We start from the raw sequence: 19154 nt of genomic DNA, 5'->3' as shown, positions 1-19154 counted from the left end.
GGTGCCAAGCAGCTCAAGTTCAACCAGGAAGAGAGACAGCGAACAGACCATTGCAAGTGTGGGACAGGGGCTCTGAAGGGCTGGGAAAGGTTTCAAACAGGTGGGTGTTTTGGAGAGCTTTTAGAAAGAAGTCAGTCCTTGGAACAAGAAGGTGCCTTAGCTCTCTGAAGGGAGTGGGTCTGACTTTGGTTCTTGTTCCTCTTCACCATGCCTGGCACACATCAGACCATCCATACCAGCTGACAACAGGAATGAATGAGCCCCATCCGTGGGGGCACCATGAGCTCTGATTTTAAATAGAGACGAGATGTGACAAAATGGGGAACCACTCCGGTGAGCTGTTTCAGGACAGGGCCTGTCAGAGCCCAGAGCCTCCAACTCCAGGACACATTTCCTTGCAATGCCTGAGTCACCATCATGGGTGGACGGCTGTTCCAGTACCCAAGACCTGAGCCACCAGAGGGGATGGGCAGGGCCAAATTAGGTTAAAGTTGAAGCATCTGGGCCGGCAGGCCTCGGTACAAGCCGGGCGCGTTAGGGCAGGCGGGTGAGGATGAGGATGATAAGCGCAGCGGATGTGAACCTGGAAGGGAAGCGGGTTGCACGGGCGGCACGGTCTATTGCACAGGTGCGAAGCCAGAGGCCCAGACCAGACGCGGTTGCAGCTCGCGTCCCCCCGCAGGCGGCGCCAGAGCGCAAGCCCGCCTCGTGACTCGGGTCCAGAGTCCCGCCGGGCGGGGCGAAGGGCGGGCCCGGGAGCCTGGGCGCTGGAGCGCGGCCACAGCCACGCCGCCGGACGGACTCACGGACAGACGCTCAGCCGGACCCTTCAGGGCCATGGCGGAGCACGCCGCTCGTAGCTGCTGCTTGGGCTGGGACTTCAGCACGCAGCAGGTACGGTCGCGGGACTCCGCTGCCTGCGGGGCGGGGCCCGCTCCACCGCGACGCCGCCAGGGCTGGCTGGCCGCGGGCCGAGCCGGGGGTGCGCCTCACTCTCGAGCTTCCCGGGGCTCAAGTGTCCCCCTCCTGGTGCGTGGCCGCGGGGCGATGCCCTGCCAGCGAGGTGCGCTCCAGACCCCAGCTTTTCCGGAAAGGGCGGGCGCCCCCGGGGGGGACCCAACCGGCACGTAGAAGGGAAGTGTCCAGAGAGGGCTGTTCGCTCGCAGTCATGGGCACCGAGTAACAGGGGACTGGAAGACATTCAAATCAGTGAAGCAGAGAAGCCAACAGACTGGTAGACATGCGTACTACGTGTTTAACCAGTGACCTGAAACCGGATCACCCTTCCAAACCTTCCCCCGCCCCAGGGGCACTCGACCACTAAGCCACATCCCCAGCCCTATTTTGTGTTTTATTTAGAGACAGGGTCTCGCAGAGTTGCTTAGCACCTCACTTTTGCTGAGACTGGCTTTGAACTCATGGTCCTCCTGCCTCAGCCTCCTGAACAGCTGGGATTACAGGCGTGGGCCACCGCGTTGGGCTCAAACCTTTTTTTTTTTTTTTCCTATTTAAATGGGCACAATGTACAAATGGACTTTGCCTGTTCCTTTGGCGGCCCTTGGTTGCACCAGCCTGGTTGGGTCTGCTGACCCAGGACTGCTGGCCAAAGGTGGTCTGTGCTTCTTCCAGGGCCCAGTAGTCAGGGGAGCAGAATTAAAATTTGCCGTCAAACTGAGCATGGGATGCCCCGGGAACTCCTTACAAGTACTGGGGGATAAATGCAGTTACAGTTGATCCGCCTCTCCTCAAATGGTCCAGGAAAGCAGGCCTCAACTATCTCTAAGGGGAATGGGGTTAGTGGGGTTGCCTTGCTAGGCCTTAGTTTCCTCATCTGTCCAGGGAAGGAACTAAACCCCTAAGCTTGGAAATATGCATCATTGGGACATTATGTGTCTCTGGATCATGAGCATGGTTGTTGACCTTACCTAGTATCTCAGACCCCTGCAGCCATGAGTGACAACTGCCCCCTTGCCTCCATTCCTTGCAAGGCATTGGAACCAGCTCATCTGTGCCAGTTACCTCTGGAGGATCTTGGCTTTGGCTGTTTGGGGACCAGAGATTCCTGAAGATACATGGTTATTTCTACTTAGCTGCAGTTTCTTCATTTTATTAAATCTTTGGATATGTCCCCAGATGAAGCCTTTGTTGCATGGCTAGTGATATACCTTAGCCTCCAAGGAGGTGTTTAGGCCAAACCCAGGAGTTAGTAACACCTGGGCCTCTGTAGAAACTGAGGAAAACTCTACCCTATTTTTAAACAATACCTTCCAGGTGAAAGTTGTTGCTATTGATGCAGAGATGAATGTCTTCTATGAGGACAGTGTGCATTTTGACAGAGACCTTCCAGAATTTGGGTATGTACCTGGGGTGTGTGTGTGTGTGTGCGCATGTGCATGCATGTGTGTGTTGGGGGATGGCTGAGTTTCTTCCACAATCTACATTCATGAACCACACTGTATGGTTTTACAAAATTTCAGGAATAGTGTTCTTGATAGACCTCTGAGTATCTTTTTTTCCTATACCTGAAATACTTTCTTCTCCATTTCCTCCCAATTCCATTCATCCGTTTGCTCATTCATTCCCACGTGCATTGAGTATCATTTGAGATCTGCTTTGTACCTGGTTGAATCAGTTCATTTTCTGTTGCTGATGACATAATGTCACAGGCTGGGTAAGTTATAAAGAAGTTTATTTTGGCTCATGGTTCTAGCAGAAGTCTAAGGGCCACATCTGGTGACAGCCTTCTTTCAGAACCCTGAGGTGGCACAGAATATCACATAAGAGACAAAAAAGTATGTGTGTGCATCATACATGCTCATGCATGTGTGTGTGTGGGGCGGGTGGGCCTTCTCTGAGCTTTCTCCATTTTTTTCCCCTTTTTGTGCTGAGGATCAAATTCAGAACCTTTACATGCTAAGCATTTGAGAGATGGAGTTGCTTCTTCACCTGTTGACACTGTCCCTGTTCTCAGCTTAAGCTTCCAGAGGCCTTCCACACTGTGCTTTTATTCTTAGAATCCTGCTCAGCACCACCTGAACAAGCTCGGGCTAGCCTGCTAGAGAATCAGAGACATGCCCTCTTCACAGCCAAGAATCAGCCAGCTAGCAGCAGAGCCCTCTAGCTACTGTTAGCTGACCACAGATGCACCAGTGAACCCAGCTGAGCCCAGCCCAATGAATGACCAACAGAATTGTAAGCTGTGAGCTTAGTGGTTTCAAGCCACTACATCCATCTCTCCCTTTTTTGTTTTCTTTCTTTGGTGCTGGGGATCAAACCCAGGGCCTAGAGCATGCTGGACAAACACTACCACCGAGCTATGTTCCCAGCTCCTTTGAAGTGGTTTGTAACAGTACAAAAAACTAACCAGTATACATAATTATTTTAAAGCTTATCTCTAACTTTTTGTGTGTATGTGTGCAACTTGGGATGTAGCTCAATGGCAGAGCACCCCTGTGTTCAGTCTCTAATAGGGAAAAATAAAAATAAAACCCTCCTGCTCTGTCTTTTCTCTCATTTTATGACTGATATGGGTGACCAGAGCAGCCTTGGAAGCCACCTGTCGATGATGACAGAGCTGCATAGACCTCGGTCCCTGAATGATTGCATGAAGAACTCCCCACTCCTTGTCTAACCACTTCTGATCATGCATGAGTGAGAAATAAACTTCAGTTATGGCAAGCTATGAAAATTTGTTTTTCCTTAATGAATAAAGATTTCCCCCCATACTATCTTTTTAAAGAAAAATAATGTGTACAACTTAGCCAGGCACCGTAGTACACACCTGTAATCCCAGTGATTCTGGAGGCTGAGGAGTAGGATCACAAGTTCAAGGCCAGCCTCAGCAACTTAGTGAGGCCCTGTCACAAAAAGGGCTGAGGATGTAACTCAGTGATAAAGTGCCCTGGGTTCACTTTCCAATTAAAAAAAAAAAAAAGCCAATTTAATGCTGTTTGTCATGTTCACAGAACTGTGTGTGTAACCATCATTGCTACCTGATTTTTAGAACATTTTCGTCACCTCAGAATGAAACTCTAAATGTATTAGCAGCCACTTCAAAGCCTCTTCCTTCTAACCTTGGCAATCACAGTGTATTCTCTTTAAGAATTTGTCTATTCTAGACATTTCATAGCAAATTAATTTATATAATATGTGTGTCTTGTGATAGGTTTCTTTCACTTAGCATAGTGTTTCAAAATTCATCCACGTTGTACTTTTTATAGCTGGATAATATTCTAGTATGTGAATATACATTTTGTTTATCTAGTCATCAGTTAAACGGACATTTGGGTTATTCCACTTTTTTATTTATTGCGAATCATGTTGCTATGAACATTTCTATGTGTAATGGGTTGAATTATATCCCCTCCCAAAATTCCTCCCAAAATCCCATCTCTTTGCCGCTTATATATCTTTGGAGAAATGTCCATTCAAATCCTCTGCCCATATTTTAAACTATGCTGCTTTTTTTTATTATTGATTTTGAAAGTTCTTTATGTCTCTGTCCACAAGAACTTCTCAAATATATGATTTTAAAACTTTTCTCCCATGCTATGTGTTGTCTTCACTTTTTTTTTTTTTTTTTCATTGAGGATTGAACCCTGGGATGCTCTATCACTGAGCTACACCCTTTTTATTTTATTTTATTTTTTGAGACAAGGTCTTGTTAAGTTGCCAAGTCTGGCCTGGAACTTGTGATGCTTCAGCCTCAGTCTCCCTAGTTGCTGGACGTACAGGTGTGCAGTACCATGCCTGGTTTGTCCTCACTTTCATAATGATCATCTGAAACAATGAAACAAAGGATTTTTTATTTTAGTTTTTTGTTGCTCTATGGTGCTGTGCTCTATGCTCTACGCCATACACACACACACACATATATACATATATATACACACATATATATACATATATGTGTGTGTGTGTATATACATATATATATATATATAATCTCATCAATTATCTGTTCATCTGTTTAGGTTCACCTGAGTTGACTAGTTTATAAAGTTGCTGTGAACATTTGTGCTAATCTACCTCTTCCTCCCTCCCTCTCTCTCTTTCTTTTTTTGGTACTATGGATTTAACTCAGGGCCTTGTAGATGCTAGGCAAGGACTCTACCACTGAGTTATATCCCTAACTCTTTTTATTTGAGACAGGGTCTTACTAAGTTGCCTAGGCTGGCATCAAACTTGCAGTCCTCCTGCCTCCGGAGTAGCTGAGATTATAGGCATGCATCACTACACCCAGCCATGTGTGAATCATTCTGTGGCCTTATACTTTCCTTTTTCATAGCTAGATACTTAGGGATAGAATGATGAGATCACATAATATCTAATAATAGATATGGTATGGATTTTGAACCTATTTTTTAATATTTATAGTTGAAAGTGTTGGATTTTATTAAACTATCTCTTTGTAGGAAGGTCTTATAGGGGTGAGGAGGATGAGAAGGTTCCAGGAACTTTCCAGGGCTTCCCGTTCAAGGACTCCCTGGGAAGGGGCCACAATGGCACTCACCTGTAATCCCAGCTACTTGGGAGGCTGAGGTGGGAGGATCGCAAGTTCAAGTCTAGCCTCGGCAACTTATTAAGACCTTGTCTCAAAAAAATAAAAAAGGACTGGGGATGTAGCACAGTGGTAGAGCATCCCTGGGTTCAGTTCCCAGTACTGCGCCCACACACACATCCCTGCCCCCCCCCCCCCCCCCCCCGCCTCACTCCCAGGGCTGCTGTGATAGATGAAAACTTCCCGCAGATGTGTGTACCAACTGCCTCCCACTTCTCTAAATTCATGGTGTTTCAGAGGACTTTTAATTCATCCCCACATTCTCCCAGTTACTTCAAGGCCCCAGCACCAAGTGACTCCATCCTTGCCTCCCTGGCCAGACCCTCATGCCTAGAAGATGCTTTCTGAGAATTGCCACCTCTGGGCCACCCTGGGTGATTCCATGCCTTCTCTTTCCATCTTTCCATCTCAGAGTTCCCACTTAAAGCTGGGGGGAGGTTGTACATCAGCCAGTCAATAGCATCTGCCACCTGAGGCTGCTTCACTGTGCTTAGCCTGCCCTGAGGCTCCATTCAACATTCTCTCCTGTTCTCCCTGCAGGACTCAGGGTGGTGTTCATGTGCACAAGGACAGGCTGACAGTTACCTCTCCAGTCCTGATGTGGATCCAGGTAGGCACAGGGGTCCTTTCCTTCTGTCCCTAGCCTGTCTCACTGACAGTCTTGGTTATTTACTAGGAAACCCCAGGGTAGAAGCTATTGAGAGAGCAGCTGTTGAGACCAGGTCCTCATGGTTTAAGGGAGTCTATTTGGTTCCTGGGGCAGGTTCAACCTCACAGTCTGAGAGGACTCACAAAGGACTTCCAGATACCAGAGCCACGTAGCTGACAAATTCTTCTAGTGCCATATTTGTTGGTTTGTTTTGTTTTTGTTTTTGGTACTAGGGATTGAACCTAGGGCCTCACACATGCTAGGCAAGCACTCTATACTGAGCTAAACCCTCAGGCTTCTTTCAAAATTTAATTTGAGACAGGGTCTCATTATTGGTAAATTGCCCAAGCTGGCCTGGAACTTGTGATTTTTTTTTTTTACTTCAGCCTTCTGAGTAGCTGGAATAATAGGCATGTGCCACCACACATGCCATCTTTAAAATACCACAGAGAAAGCTTTTCCAGACACTTTGCAGTTAGTTGCTGGGGACTCTTTTCTATCTTGAATTCCAAACAGCCCTTGGAATGTTAGTGCTCACCCCTCTGGACCCTTCAGCTTCAGGGCATGAGTACTCACACTGGTGACTTACAGCCTGACCAGATCAATCCCAAGCAGGCCTGCTTACTTAGGACTAACAAGAAAGGAAGTTGCCTGTGGCCTGATCTGATGACCCATGGGGCCCTAGGACCAGGGATTGGACAGCACAGACAGGCATAATAGGGCTCAGAGTACCTCATGTACCATGGGAGACCATAGTCCCTGAAACTGGAGGCCAAACAGAGGAGGCACTAGGTGTACATGTCAAAAGCTTTTCTTAGTCCTCTAATACCTGTTAACCAATCCCTGTATTAAATTGTTCCTGTTAAAAGTAACTAGTATGATTTATTTTTTATCAACCTGACCATGTCTCGTATACTGGAGGATAAAGGATAAAGGATTAGGATAAAGGATAGGTTTTTAACCTGCTAGACTAGCTGGAATGTATTTCAGAGGACTGAGCCAGACCAAGGTGGGGGTTCAGGGAGTTAGAGACAAGCATTACTGTTAAGAGGTCCCAGAAATGACATTAAGGGCATCTAATATACCAAGGCCTTCACTGGGGAGGCAGGCACAGAAGAAAGATCAAGGCTTAGGTGTGGAGTCAGGGTGATTTCTGAACCTGTTCCTAACTTGTTAGACCCTGCCTGAGGTTCAATAAATAGGACTACAGCTGGCAGCACAGTCAGGGATGGAAGGAGCCCTCTCAGCACGGTACAGGGACAGCTGGATCAGGCAAAAACTGTGGTGATTTCTCTGTCCTCAGGGAAGAAACAAGCTGAGGTGAATCTCTGCTTCCTGCCATGAAATCTTAGGAGTAGTATCAAGGTTACTGGTCACCACCATTCATCCCACCCATGGGATCTTTTTGCAAAGAGAATTCCAACCAGATATTGGAGGGCTGAATGGGGACTTGTGACAAATGGCCACCCCATCTCCATCTATTTCCTCAAGCTTGGGCTCCTGCACACAGGGAGTCTGGATCTGGAGCCTTCCTCTGATGGAGGAACTCTTTCACTGCTTCACTCTTCACTTCTCGGTTGTAGTCAAGCCAGATCATGACTATGGGCTTAAAAATTGCAAACAAAAGAAACCAAAGTTTGAGCTGATTTGTTTTTGCTCCTTCAGAGGGCTTCGAAGTCACAAATTGAAGAAACAAAACGTAAAGATCGGTGGTTTGCGATTCCATTTATTTTAAACATTTTTTAAAAATATTTTTTAGATATTTAAAAAAAATTTAAAAATATTTAAAAATATTTTTTAGACCTTTATTTTATTCATTTATTTATATGGTGCTGAGAATCGAACCCAGTGCCTCACACTTGCTGGGCAAGCGCCCTACCACTGAGCCAATAGCCCAGCCCTATTTTAAATACTTTCAGTATAGTTGACCTTTTATTTGATTGATGCCTACTTGTTTAATTAATGTACTCTGGTGCTTATAGATCCTGTCATTAGGGTCTTCTTCATCTTCCTAGAGCCCTTGTTGTAATGCAAACTCTTGCATTTTCATTTTGAGGCATGTGGCTTACCCAATTCAGTAGTTCAGTGTAGTCATGGTGAATTCTGTTCTTCTTCTCAGGCTCTGGACATCATCTTGGAGAAGATGAAGGCTTCGGGCTTTGACTTCTCTCAAGTCCTAGCCTTGTCTGGGGCAGGCCAGGTTTGTGTACAACAGTCCCATCTGTCCCGTGAGAGTGGCTGTTGGGGGCAATGGCCTGGGTGTGAAGGTGATATCTCCTTTGGACCACACATTTCGTTGTGAGTTTAAGTGCCTCCTGCAATTTCTCTTTAGAGACTATATAACTTGCTTCATTACAAAAGGATCTGGGACAGTTCTTATTAAGAAGCAGGATGTAAAGTAGGACATTTGGTGAGGGAACCAAAAAGAGCTCCTCTAAAGAGGATAGAGGGGGCATTTAACATGAATTTATTATGACTATGTGGGAGACACTAAAATTGCCTTTCTGTTTCCTGGTAGCAAAGCAAAATAAGAAATGGTACCAATAATGGCAGTAATTTTAGTAGGAATAGTAGTCATAATAATGTCAAGGAATGCTGACTAAATCATTAGCATGGCCAGGTATTGCACTGGGGAGTTCATGTCCATTATCTGAGACCCCATAGCAGTTCTAAGGGGGCACTGGTTATGTTGGTCAGCTTAAGAGCTCTGGGCATGCCCAACTCCGCCATCTACAAACAGTGAGCTGGGGAATATCACCAGCCTTCTGGTGTCTCCAAATTCTCACCTGTCATAGGGTCATTGTGAGTGCTATCTACGTAGAACACTAGTATATCATAATCCTTATTAATGTCACCTATGGTTTTTATTATTATTGGCATTCACCTGAGGAAACTGAGGCACAGAGAAGTGATGTCACCTGCCCAAGTTCATGTCGCTGCTAGAAAGAAAAATCAGCACCACATCCATTTCATCCTCCAGTCCCTATGCTGTATTGGAGTCACTTTACTCCTCACTGGATTACCTGATTTTTACCCCCTCACTAAAGGTTTCTAAAGAAACCTTTTTCTAAAGAAACCTTTTTCTCCACCCCTGACCTAACCGGAGTTTATTGTTCTTCTTGTTAATCTAAAAGTATTCCCTGGGTGATCCATATCTCTCACCTCAACCCCAGGCCTGGACACTCATTTTCCTTCCTAGACATCTGTTTTAGTTAACTTTTTTAACACTGTGACTAAAAGACCTGACAAAAACAACATAGAGGAGGGAAAGTTTATTTGGGGCTCACATTTTCAGAGGTCTTAGTTCCTAGCTCTGGGCCCAAGGTGATGCAGAACATCATAATGGAGGGGCATGGTGGAAGAAAGCTGCTCAGGACATGGCGAGCAGGAAGCAGAGAAAGCTCTGTTCACCAAGGACATAATATAAACCCTCAGTACACTGCCTACAGTTACTGCCCAGTTAATGCATATCAGTGGATTAAGCCACTGATCAGGTCATATTGCTTATAATCTAATCATTCCACCTCTGGAAATTCTTACATTGTCTCTGAACTATAACATCTCCAGTCCCCATGGCTAGGTGCCCTATAATAATATGTCCTAGAGTGAGTATGCTGTCTTCCCCCACACCTCCTTCTCTTCAGATTCCCTTTCTGGGGGAATTCTCACTGTCCTTGAAGGAGTAGAAGCCATGTGTTACACATCCTGTTGATTTGTATGCAACTTTTTTTTTTTTTTTTTTTTTGCAGTGCTAGGGATATGAACCCAGGGCCTTGTGCTTGCAAGACAAGCACTCTACCAACTGAGCTATATCCCCAGCCCTGTATGCAACTCTTGAATCTACTGTGTCTCTGCCAGCTGTCTCTGTCCCAGGCCAGCTGTCTATCCCTTCACTCTAGGCTTCTGCTGCAGCCTCCCTGCCTCCTTTCTACTTTTCCCCGACTCCCGCAAGCCCTTTCATACACTCAGCCCTGACCTTAACACTCCCCTAAAACCCATAGCTCCTAATACCTCCAAGGTGATCCTAGTCTCCTGAGTCTGGTTTTCAAGGTCATCACTCAGACTGCCTCCTCTCTCACCACCCAGCAACAGGCCCATTGCTTAGAATGCTACCCTTCACCAGACTTGCCAGGCTGCCTCTCACCTATGGATGCTCTTCATCCACTGTGGCTCCACAGGGTTCTGTGATTGTATATTTGTATCTTTTTCCCTGACTTAACTCCAGTATCCTGAGAAATAGAATCAATGGCATCCTCTTCATCTGTCCCATGTCTGGCATGATCTAGGGGCTCAGTGGATTGAATGAATGGCACCAGTGAATTTCAGGTAGTGTTGCAATCAGTATATTTAAATACAGTTTTACAAAAAGCACCAAGGTACACAACAATAATTCTTTCTTGGAACCTTCCTACAAGTTTCAGTGTGATAGGGCAGAGTTCTTCCCCACTTTCTTGAAATGAAAACCAAATCTCATAAAGGTGATGAGCTCTGTAACTAGCCATTGCAGGGACAGACTTGGGGCCCAGTTCTTTGGTGTGTGGTCTAGGTCTTTCTGTGTCTCCAGGAGGCTGTGACATCAGTGTGTGGTCACATGAACCTGTGCTTGGGTTTCCCCTCAACAGCAACACGGAAGCATATACTGGAAGACTGGGGCCAGCTTGGCACTGACAACCCTGTCACCAGACCTCCCATTACACCAGCAGCTGCAGGTAACTGTGGCATGTTTTGAGAGTCTGAGAAACTTCTGCAGAGAGAACAGAAGGGCCCCAACTCCTATGAGCCTTGAAGCCTGGGGGTTTATGCATTGTTGAGAGTTTGCACAGATGGTTTCAAAAGTAGTTCTATGGGTGGTCTTCCCTGCCTCCCCAGGTGGAGTTTCCCCAGTGTCTGGGCAGGAGGTTAGGTGCTAATAACGTGTATCATTCCCAAAATGACTTCAAGCCATCCTTCACATGCCCCTCAGGAAGCTCCCCTTGATGCATGCTGTGAAGGCAGGAGTTCTCGCGTCCCCTTTCTCTCCTGAGTTTCAGAAGCCCCTGCAAAACCTGCTCTTGTCTGGAGCCATAGCTCTTCCCTGCCGGTCTCTAATGTTGTCTACTGTGCTCAGGTGCCCTCACTGGAAGAGAGCCCTTCGCTTTTAGGCCTTCAGAGAGATACACTCGTGGACCAGGCTGAGGGTTGGCCACTGATGCGTCTCCCAAGGTCACATCCCCGAAAGAAGCATTACACCTGCTGTGATGGGCAGTGTGACTACCAGAATCAGGTGGCTCTTTGAGTCAGCAGTGGCGCTCAAGCCTGCACCTTTGCGCTTCCTTCCAGGCTTGCTTTTCCATCAGCGACTGCCCAGTGTGGATGGACTCCAGCACCACAGCCCAGTGCCGCCAGCTGGAGGCCGCCGTGGGTGGGGCCCAGACTCTTAGCTGCCTCACAGGGTCCCGTGCCTATGAGGTGGGCAGCACCCACCATGGGCTCAGGAGTGGGGCAGGTCTTTTTCTCTCTGGGTATCTGGGAGGGTGGAGTGGGCGCCCAGCCTCTGTGGGAGTCATGTGAAGTGGTGCTGGTACTAGCCCAGTGGAGCCAGGATGGGACATGCTGCCCCTGCCTGCTGATCCAGGCTGTCCTGCTTTCCTGTGCACCTACTGGGCCAGGGCAGCCTCCTCCCATGAGTTCCCAGGTCAGGATAGGGTGTGAACGGAGCTAAGCTCCTCACATCAAGCTACTGTGCATGGGTGAGATGATGGCACCTCAGTCTCATTCTCTGAAACCTAGACATAGCAACAGGGCTTCCACTGTGGGTATTTTGTACCTGAAGGGAGTCAGAGAACATAAGACAGTGCACTGTCTGACTGGCTTCAGCCCCAGCCCCAAGGTCATGTAATTGGCCACTGTGGATAAGGTGACCCTCACTGGAGTAGAGGTTTGGAGATCAACCCAACTTAGGCCACCTAAAACAAGAGGAAGTTGGGTGGAGGGAATGTATGCATAAAGGTTCTAGTGTCTCATCTGCATAAAGGCTCGTCCAGTTCTGACATGTGAGAGGCCCTCCCAGAAGGCCCAGAAGTTACTTCTGTGTCCTTAGGGTGCAGGGAGATTGTTTATTGCCAGAGTATTTGATTACCTAGAACATTTTAAGGATTCTAGGCCAAAATATATAGTGTGGTTGTTCAGTAGATACTAAGCATTTCCAGATCTGGGGCCTTTTAAAAGTTTTTATTTTACCACCTAATCTCCATTGCATGCTTGTTAAATTCTCTTTATGGAGTTGATTATTTATTCTGTGTAGGATTTTAGTTTCTAAGAATTTGCCCTCTTTTTCCAGCGTTTTACAGGAAACCAGATTGCAAAGATTTGCCAGCAGAACCATGAGGCCTACTCACACACAGAGGTTGGTTCAATATTCATGTTTGAAAGTCACAGATGAGCCAGGCATGGTGGCACATGCCTGTAATCTCAGTGGCTCGGGAGGCTGAGACAGGAGGATCATGAGTTCAAAGCCAGCCTCAGCAACAGCAAGGTGCTAAGCAACTCAGTGAGACCCTGTCTCTAAATAAAATGCAAAACAGGGCTGAGGATGTGACTTGGTGGTTGAGTGCCCCTGAGTTCAATCCCCAGTACCTCCCAAAAAATAAAGTCACAGATAAGTGGGGGGTGGTGATGACACACCTCAATCCCAGATACTCAGAAGTCTGAGACAGGAAGATGGCAAACTTGAGACCAGCCTGGACAACTTAGCAAGACCCTGTCTCAAAATAAAAAATAAGAAGAACTGGAGATGTAACTCAGTGGTGGAGTGCTTGCATAGCGTGTGCAAGGCCCTGGGTTCGCTCCTTAGAACTGTGGAAAAAAAAAAAAAGATTACAGTGAGCTGCAAACCTCCTATTGTCTGGTGACATTATAGCTGCCTTAACTTTGCAGGGCATTACTCGTGTTTGTGATAAATACGCTGTAAATAAAACTGCTCTGCTTCCAGGCTCTTAAAAGTGTTTTTATTTTTTAATTTTAATTTTTTTTCAATTTCTGGTGTTGGTCATTTGGAAGATATCAAAACTCTGCTTGTATAAGAACATAAAAGCAAAAAGCAGTTTTTGTACCTCTTCTACATTAAGATATGTTTAAAAGTTAGGTGTGATGGTGTACACCTGTAATCCCAGCAACTAAGGAGGCTGATGGAGAAGGATCCTAACTTAAGAGGATCACTAGCCTCAGCAATTTAGCAAGGCCCTAAGCAACTTAATAAGACTCTGTCTCAAAATTTAAAAAAGAAAATTATAAAGGGTTGGGGATATGACTCAGTGATAAAGTGCCTCTGGGTCCAATCCCAGTACCAAAAAAGATACATTTAGATACACAAATATTTATCATTGTGTTACAGTTGTCTACAGTATTCAGTATGGTGACATGCCATATAGGTTTGTAGCCTAGATGCAAGCAAGAGGCTCCACCATCTAACCTGGGTATGTAGTATGCTTGGTTTGCGTGAATACAGTGCATGGTGTTCCCACAATGATGAAATTGCCTATTGATGCTTTCTTAAACTGTATCCCTGTTATTAAGCAGTGCATGACTGTATTCAGTACGCTTTTTTCCCTCATTGTCAGTCTGTTGTCAAAAAGGAAGGAAGGGATGGAATTGAGAGAAAGAGAAGTTAGGGGCTCTCATGACCAGAAGTGGGCAGGGGCAAGGGAAGGGTAGAAGTGGTGGGACTGGTGTCTTTCTGAGACCACAAGTAGGAGATCTGGGTGCCTTTGGGGCTCTGTCCATTCACTTTCCTGTATAGTTGATATAGGAAAGTGCTAGGCACTTGATTGGCATGGATCAGGGTTTTCTTTGTAGATAGGTGGGACTGGAACTTTGTGTCCTTCAACCTGCATCACAGGAACTCAAATTCTTCCTGGCAGCAAAGTTGCCAAAAGCCAGCACTTAATGCTACCCAAGAAGCAACTCCACACCCTGGCTGTTGATTTTTACCTTGTAATAAGAAAACAACCCTCTCACAATAAACTCAAGGTACACTTTTTATCTTGGAAATTCACACACAGTTTATTATTTAATGATTTGAGGGTCCAGATTACTCTGTCGCATGAGCCATGGAGGAATGCCTCCCCAAATTCTGTGTGTGGAATAAAGGTGGCCTGATGGGGACAGGAGGTGGATTCACAGACCCTCAGGCTGACATTTAAGTTCCATCAGTGATTTCATCTATCACAGGATTTGGAGGTCTGGATTCTAAGGGACCAGCTTTTATTTAACCATGTCCCAAACCCCCAGGAGTGTCTTGGTTCGTTCTGAGTCCTGTGGTCACACATCCTCTTCCCTGTGGCCAGCTGAAAGAGAAGTGGCGGAGGAATTCAGGGCAATGTTCCCCTGTACATGGATTCTAGATGGAAAACCAGCTTTTCTGTGCACAACTTTTTCACAAGGCTTTTGTTTTTTGTTTTCATTGATCTTAACATTTCATGGCCTGTCAGAAATTGCAGCGAGTGAGTGCTCTCCCCAGGAGTCAGTTCTTGGAATTCCAGCTGCTCTTATCCCCAGATAAGATACTGAGTCTCCACGGGCATTTTGCTCAAAGTTTCCACTTCCCTTCCCAATTTAAAACTCTTTTCTTCTTGTGTCAGAAGCATTCTGTAACAGGGTATGTGGAAGTGAGTAATCTTTCACTATGTTTCTTTCTTTTTCAGAGAATTTCTTTGGTCAGTAGCTTTGCTGCTTCCCTCTTCCTTGGCTCTTACTCTCCCATTGACTACAGTGATGGTAAGCCTTTGGAGTGCTGGCGGGGTGCTTGTTCTGAGTGCTTGTGGGCATGTGGGCATGTGGGCAGTGAGAGCCCCATCCACCCTGGGTGGTTGCAAATCTTGCAGCTCTCATCATTGGGCAAGAAGGGAGTATATTAGTTATCTTTTGCTGTGTAACAAGTGACCCCAACACTTAGCAGCTGGAGACCAGAAGAATTTATTTTCTCACATAGTGCCTGAGAGTCAGGAATGTGGGAGTGGCCTAGCTGGATGGTTGTGGCTCAGGATCTCTCTCAAGGTGGCTGGCAAACTGTCAGCCAGGGAGGTAGTCATTTGAAGACTTAATGTCAAGATTGAGCCTTCAGGATCGTGCCCATGACTATTGACAGGGGGCCATAGTTCCTCACAGTGTGTCTCCTCTGTAGGGCTATTAGTGACATTGGAGGGGAAGAGAAAGGAAGGAAGCAAGAGAGAAGGCCAAGCAGAAACTGCCTAGTCTCTTACTTGGAAATTTAGGAAGTGACAAGCCATCGCTTCTGCCTCATTCTGCTGTCCACACTGGCCTATTCCAGTAGAACGTTGGGGATGATTTCACAAGATGTGAACCCCAGAAGTCAGGGGTCAGTGGGGACCGTCCTGGAAACTGTCTCCCACAAGGAACTACTAATTGAAGTTTTTGTTCATATTTGTCTAACTCATGAGTGTTGCCAGCGAGAAGGGAAAGCTGGAAGAAGGTCACCGAAGGAACTCAGATGAGCCTGATATCTTAGTCCATTTCTTATGACTATAACAAAAATACCTGAGACGATTTAATTTATTAATAATAGAAGTTTATTTGACTTGTGGTTCTGGAGACTGGAAAGTCCAGACAGCTGCTCAGCATCTGGTGAGGGTCTTCTTGCTGCATCAGAACATGGCAGAGGGCATCGTGGCAAGACAGCAAGTCTGCTCGTTCAGATTGCTTGCTGTTCTTATAAAACTACTGCTGCCATCACAGGAGCCCCATGCTCACGACTTCATCTAATCCTAATTACTTCTCAGAAGCCCAACCTCCAACTATTATTATCATGAATTTGGGGATTAAATTTCCAACACTTGTACTGTTTTTTCCCCTTAGTGCTGAGAATTGAATCTAGGGCCTTGCATATACCAGGAAAACTCTACCACTGAACTATATCCCTAGTCCTTTTTTTATTTTATTCTGAGACAGGGTCTTGCTAAGTTGCCCAGGCGGGCTTTGAACTTGCAATCCTCCCGCCTCAGCCTCCTGAGTAGCTAGGATTGCAGGTGTTCACCACTGCTCCCAGCTCCCCAACACTCGAACTTTTAAGGCACATGTTTAAATCATAGCGAAAAGTAAAAAGAGTATGTACAGAAGAAGGGAGGAGGATGAAGAGCAAGAACCCAGACCTGAGGACGGGGCTTTGGGAAAAAAGTCTAGTGATGCCCTGAGGAACATGGGAATTCACAGAAGTTATCAAGTGCTGGTTGTTCTATGCTCAGCATGACTCTGGTTTCAGAGAGAGAAAGTAAGGTTACTGAGGAGTGGTCCCCAGCTTCTCTCAGTCTAGGGGAACAGACAAGGTTGCATCCATTTAGCTTCATGGGCCTGTAGAAAAGTAAGCCCAGTATAGCCTGAGTGCTCTCTGTACCTGTCCTCAGGCCACTCGTGCTGCTGGGAAGTCAGTGGACATTCCAGAGGTTCACATGCCTCAGTTCAGTGGGGCTCTTCACTTCTTTTCCCTCACTCTCACCTGGGAAGTCACCTCCTAACTTACCAGGTTTCTAACCCCCTCACCTGGCACATGACACCTTCAGGACCATTCCAGCCCATTCTGCTGCCTCTACCTTGCCCAGCAGAGGAGGAATTCCCTCCCCTGTGCCCTGGGTTCTCTGATTTTTCCTGTCCTCAGGGAAAGAAGAAGTACCTTGTCTTAGGAAAGACCTAGTGAGCTGAGCTCAGTGACCAGCATGAGGACATTTGGGGGAGGCTGAGAGCTTTCCTTGAAAAGTCCATGAGCTTGGGAAATCCCTGTGGGCAGATCCATATCAGCTCTGGGGCTGCCTCTGAGTAGACACCTTGAAACCCAAAGGACACATGGAAGAACAGATTTCCAGGCTGCCTGTGGTGTTTGATCTGTGAGGACATTTGGAGAAGAGGGTGCTCCATGTACTCCCAGGGACCCTGCTGTCCTCTGGTGGTCAGTTCAAGGACAGTGTGGTATGTTGCAGATCTTTTATGAATTAAGAGTCCCAGGTACAAGTTGGCTGCAGGAGAATTAGCTGCTTTCTGCCAGTTTTGTACATTTTCACCAAAAGTCTTTTTCCCATGTTTCTTTTTTTGTTTGTCTGTTTCCTTCCTTTTACAGGTTCTGGAATGAATTTGTTACAGATCCAGGACAAAGTCTGGTCCCAGACTTGCCTTGACGCCTGTGCCCCACACTTAGAGGAGAAGCTTGGCACACCGGTACCATCATGCTCTGTTGTGGTAGGTGCCCTCTTTCTAGCAACGGTTAAACTGAATTTCCTGCAGTTACAATTCCCATTTGTGTTATAGGTTTATTTTAGCTCTACAGTGTTATTGTTAACAGCAGACTACCAACGATTCCTTCTCAGGTTCTTGTCTCACAAACTCAAAGAATGAAATTCCCAGACAAAGGAGGGAAGAAAAGGAACAGCTCTCTCTGAGTAAGAGGTCCTAATAGAGGATTGCCACTAGAGTGTACTAATCCAGGGGCTTATGGGCTGCTGGGTAGGGACGTTGCTCAATGTTTATGCTAATTGGATATCAAAAGAATGCTAAACCTATTGGTCCTCTTAGGATAATCAGGTATCTGGAGGGTGACTTGTTCATTGGTCAGATCTGTGACATTATGATTGTTTGTTCCCTTTTAACTCTTGAGTTTGAAATTATCTGTAATATCCCACCCTCCCTTTTCCTACTTCTCTGAGTCAAAGAATTTTGAGTGATTATAATGCTTAGGATGTTTTGACATAGCAATCTACTTTTATGCAGTAGTATGCACTTCACATCTACTTAGAGAAGTCTTTTTGGGGCTCCTTGCCATAACTGTCTGCTTGTATCTTACTACCTAACTACCTCCTGTCCATCAGGGCTCCTGTAAGAGTGGCAGCTACGGGGAAGCACTGACATGTGTGCAGGCACACTCAGCAGTTTACTCACAGTGTGGACACAGGGCTTTTCTGTTTAGTCTCAGACGAGAGTTTGATGTAAATCAAAGTAAAGTGTCTGGATCAGTACCTTGCTCATAGCAAGACTCAGGGGCACGTAAAGATTGCTGGCGTATGGCAGTGGGGGTTCTGGGTGATTGCATACCCAAGGTAAAATGCAGACTGCTGGAATTCTATGACTAGGGACCACTACTGAGACTTGAAGCAGGCAGGCTGAGGGGATATAGAAATACCGGGGAACCTGGAAGTACACGGACTGCTCAGACTGAATTCTGGATTTACCATGAACTGCCTGTTTAATCTGTGCCTTAGTTTCCTCATCTGGAACAATGGGAATAATACTGTTTTTCTTACAGGGGTATTGTGCAAATTAGATGAATTGTAATATGTTTAAAGTGCTCAAGACGGTGCCTGGTCACATGGGTAATAAAAGACTTGACCATCAGTGTGGTACCACCATTCAAAATAGACCCTGACTGTGAACACCCTGGTGGGCCCTGATTTTCTGGTCCTGTTCTCGGCTGTTCTGTGAAGATAATGGAGTAGAAATAGACCTGGGTGCTGCCCTTGGGGTCCTGTGGTGGGGTGCACATGCCACACAGCCAGAATAACTATGAGGAACTCTGTGTGAGAATGTTGGATGTGAAGGGAGGAGAAGTGGCCCTGAGACCTGGAGAGAATCATGAGCTTGGAGGGATAGGCTGTCAGGAAGATAGAGTTTTGGGGAGTATTCCCCACTGAGAATTTCAGCCACAGAAGCACTTTTCTTGGAAGATTCTGAAAATCTTTCAGACATGCTGAAAACCACCTTTACCATCATGGGGCAGAATGTCACAGCCAAACCACTGTAATACAAAGTGTGTCATGGAGGCCAGTGCGCAGAACCGTCCCGCTCCAGAGGAACCGAAGGTGCAAGACCCAGATAGATAGATTGTGCACGTCAGAAAGACAGAGCAGCCTCATCCCGGGGTTGGCATCCATCCACGCATGGCTTTTAGTTTCAGGTGAAATTGAGAGC

At 46.3% G+C, this 19154-nt stretch overlaps 1 protein-coding gene across 4 annotated transcripts in view; it reads left to right on the top strand.

The window, feature by feature from the left end:
* The first annotated feature begins 739 nt into the window (after nt 1-739).
* The window catches only part of XYLB (xylulokinase), a 41760-nt gene continuing 23345 nt past the window's right edge, over nt 740-19154 (top strand). Inside the window, exons 1-9 of one of the 4 annotated variants that reach the window (XR_013759984.1) lie at nt 740-894; nt 2272-2354; nt 6101-6170; nt 8329-8409; nt 10832-10918; nt 11529-11657; nt 12529-12594; nt 14891-14963; nt 17314-17432. Coding sequence is in view for 3 of the 4 variants with exons in the window: in XM_079115616.1 (XP_078971742.1) it covers nt 838-894; nt 2272-2354; nt 6101-6170; nt 8329-8409; nt 10832-10918; nt 11529-11657; nt 12529-12594; nt 14891-14963; nt 17314-17432 (765 nt within the window). In the remaining variant the exon portion in view is untranslated. The remainder of the gene's footprint in view (nt 895-2271; nt 2355-6100; nt 6171-8328; nt 8410-10831; nt 10919-11528; nt 11658-12528; nt 12595-14890; nt 14964-17313; nt 17433-19154) is intronic. The other 3 variants (XM_079115616.1, XM_079115617.1, XM_079115618.1) reach the window with 3 other exon arrangements.

This window comes from Sciurus vulgaris (assembly GCF_902686455.1).
Source record: "Sciurus vulgaris genome assembly, chromosome: 16".
Classification (NCBI taxonomy): Eukaryota; Metazoa; Chordata; class Mammalia; order Rodentia; family Sciuridae; genus Sciurus; species Sciurus vulgaris.
This window is presented reverse-complemented; position numbering and strand designations above follow the sequence as displayed.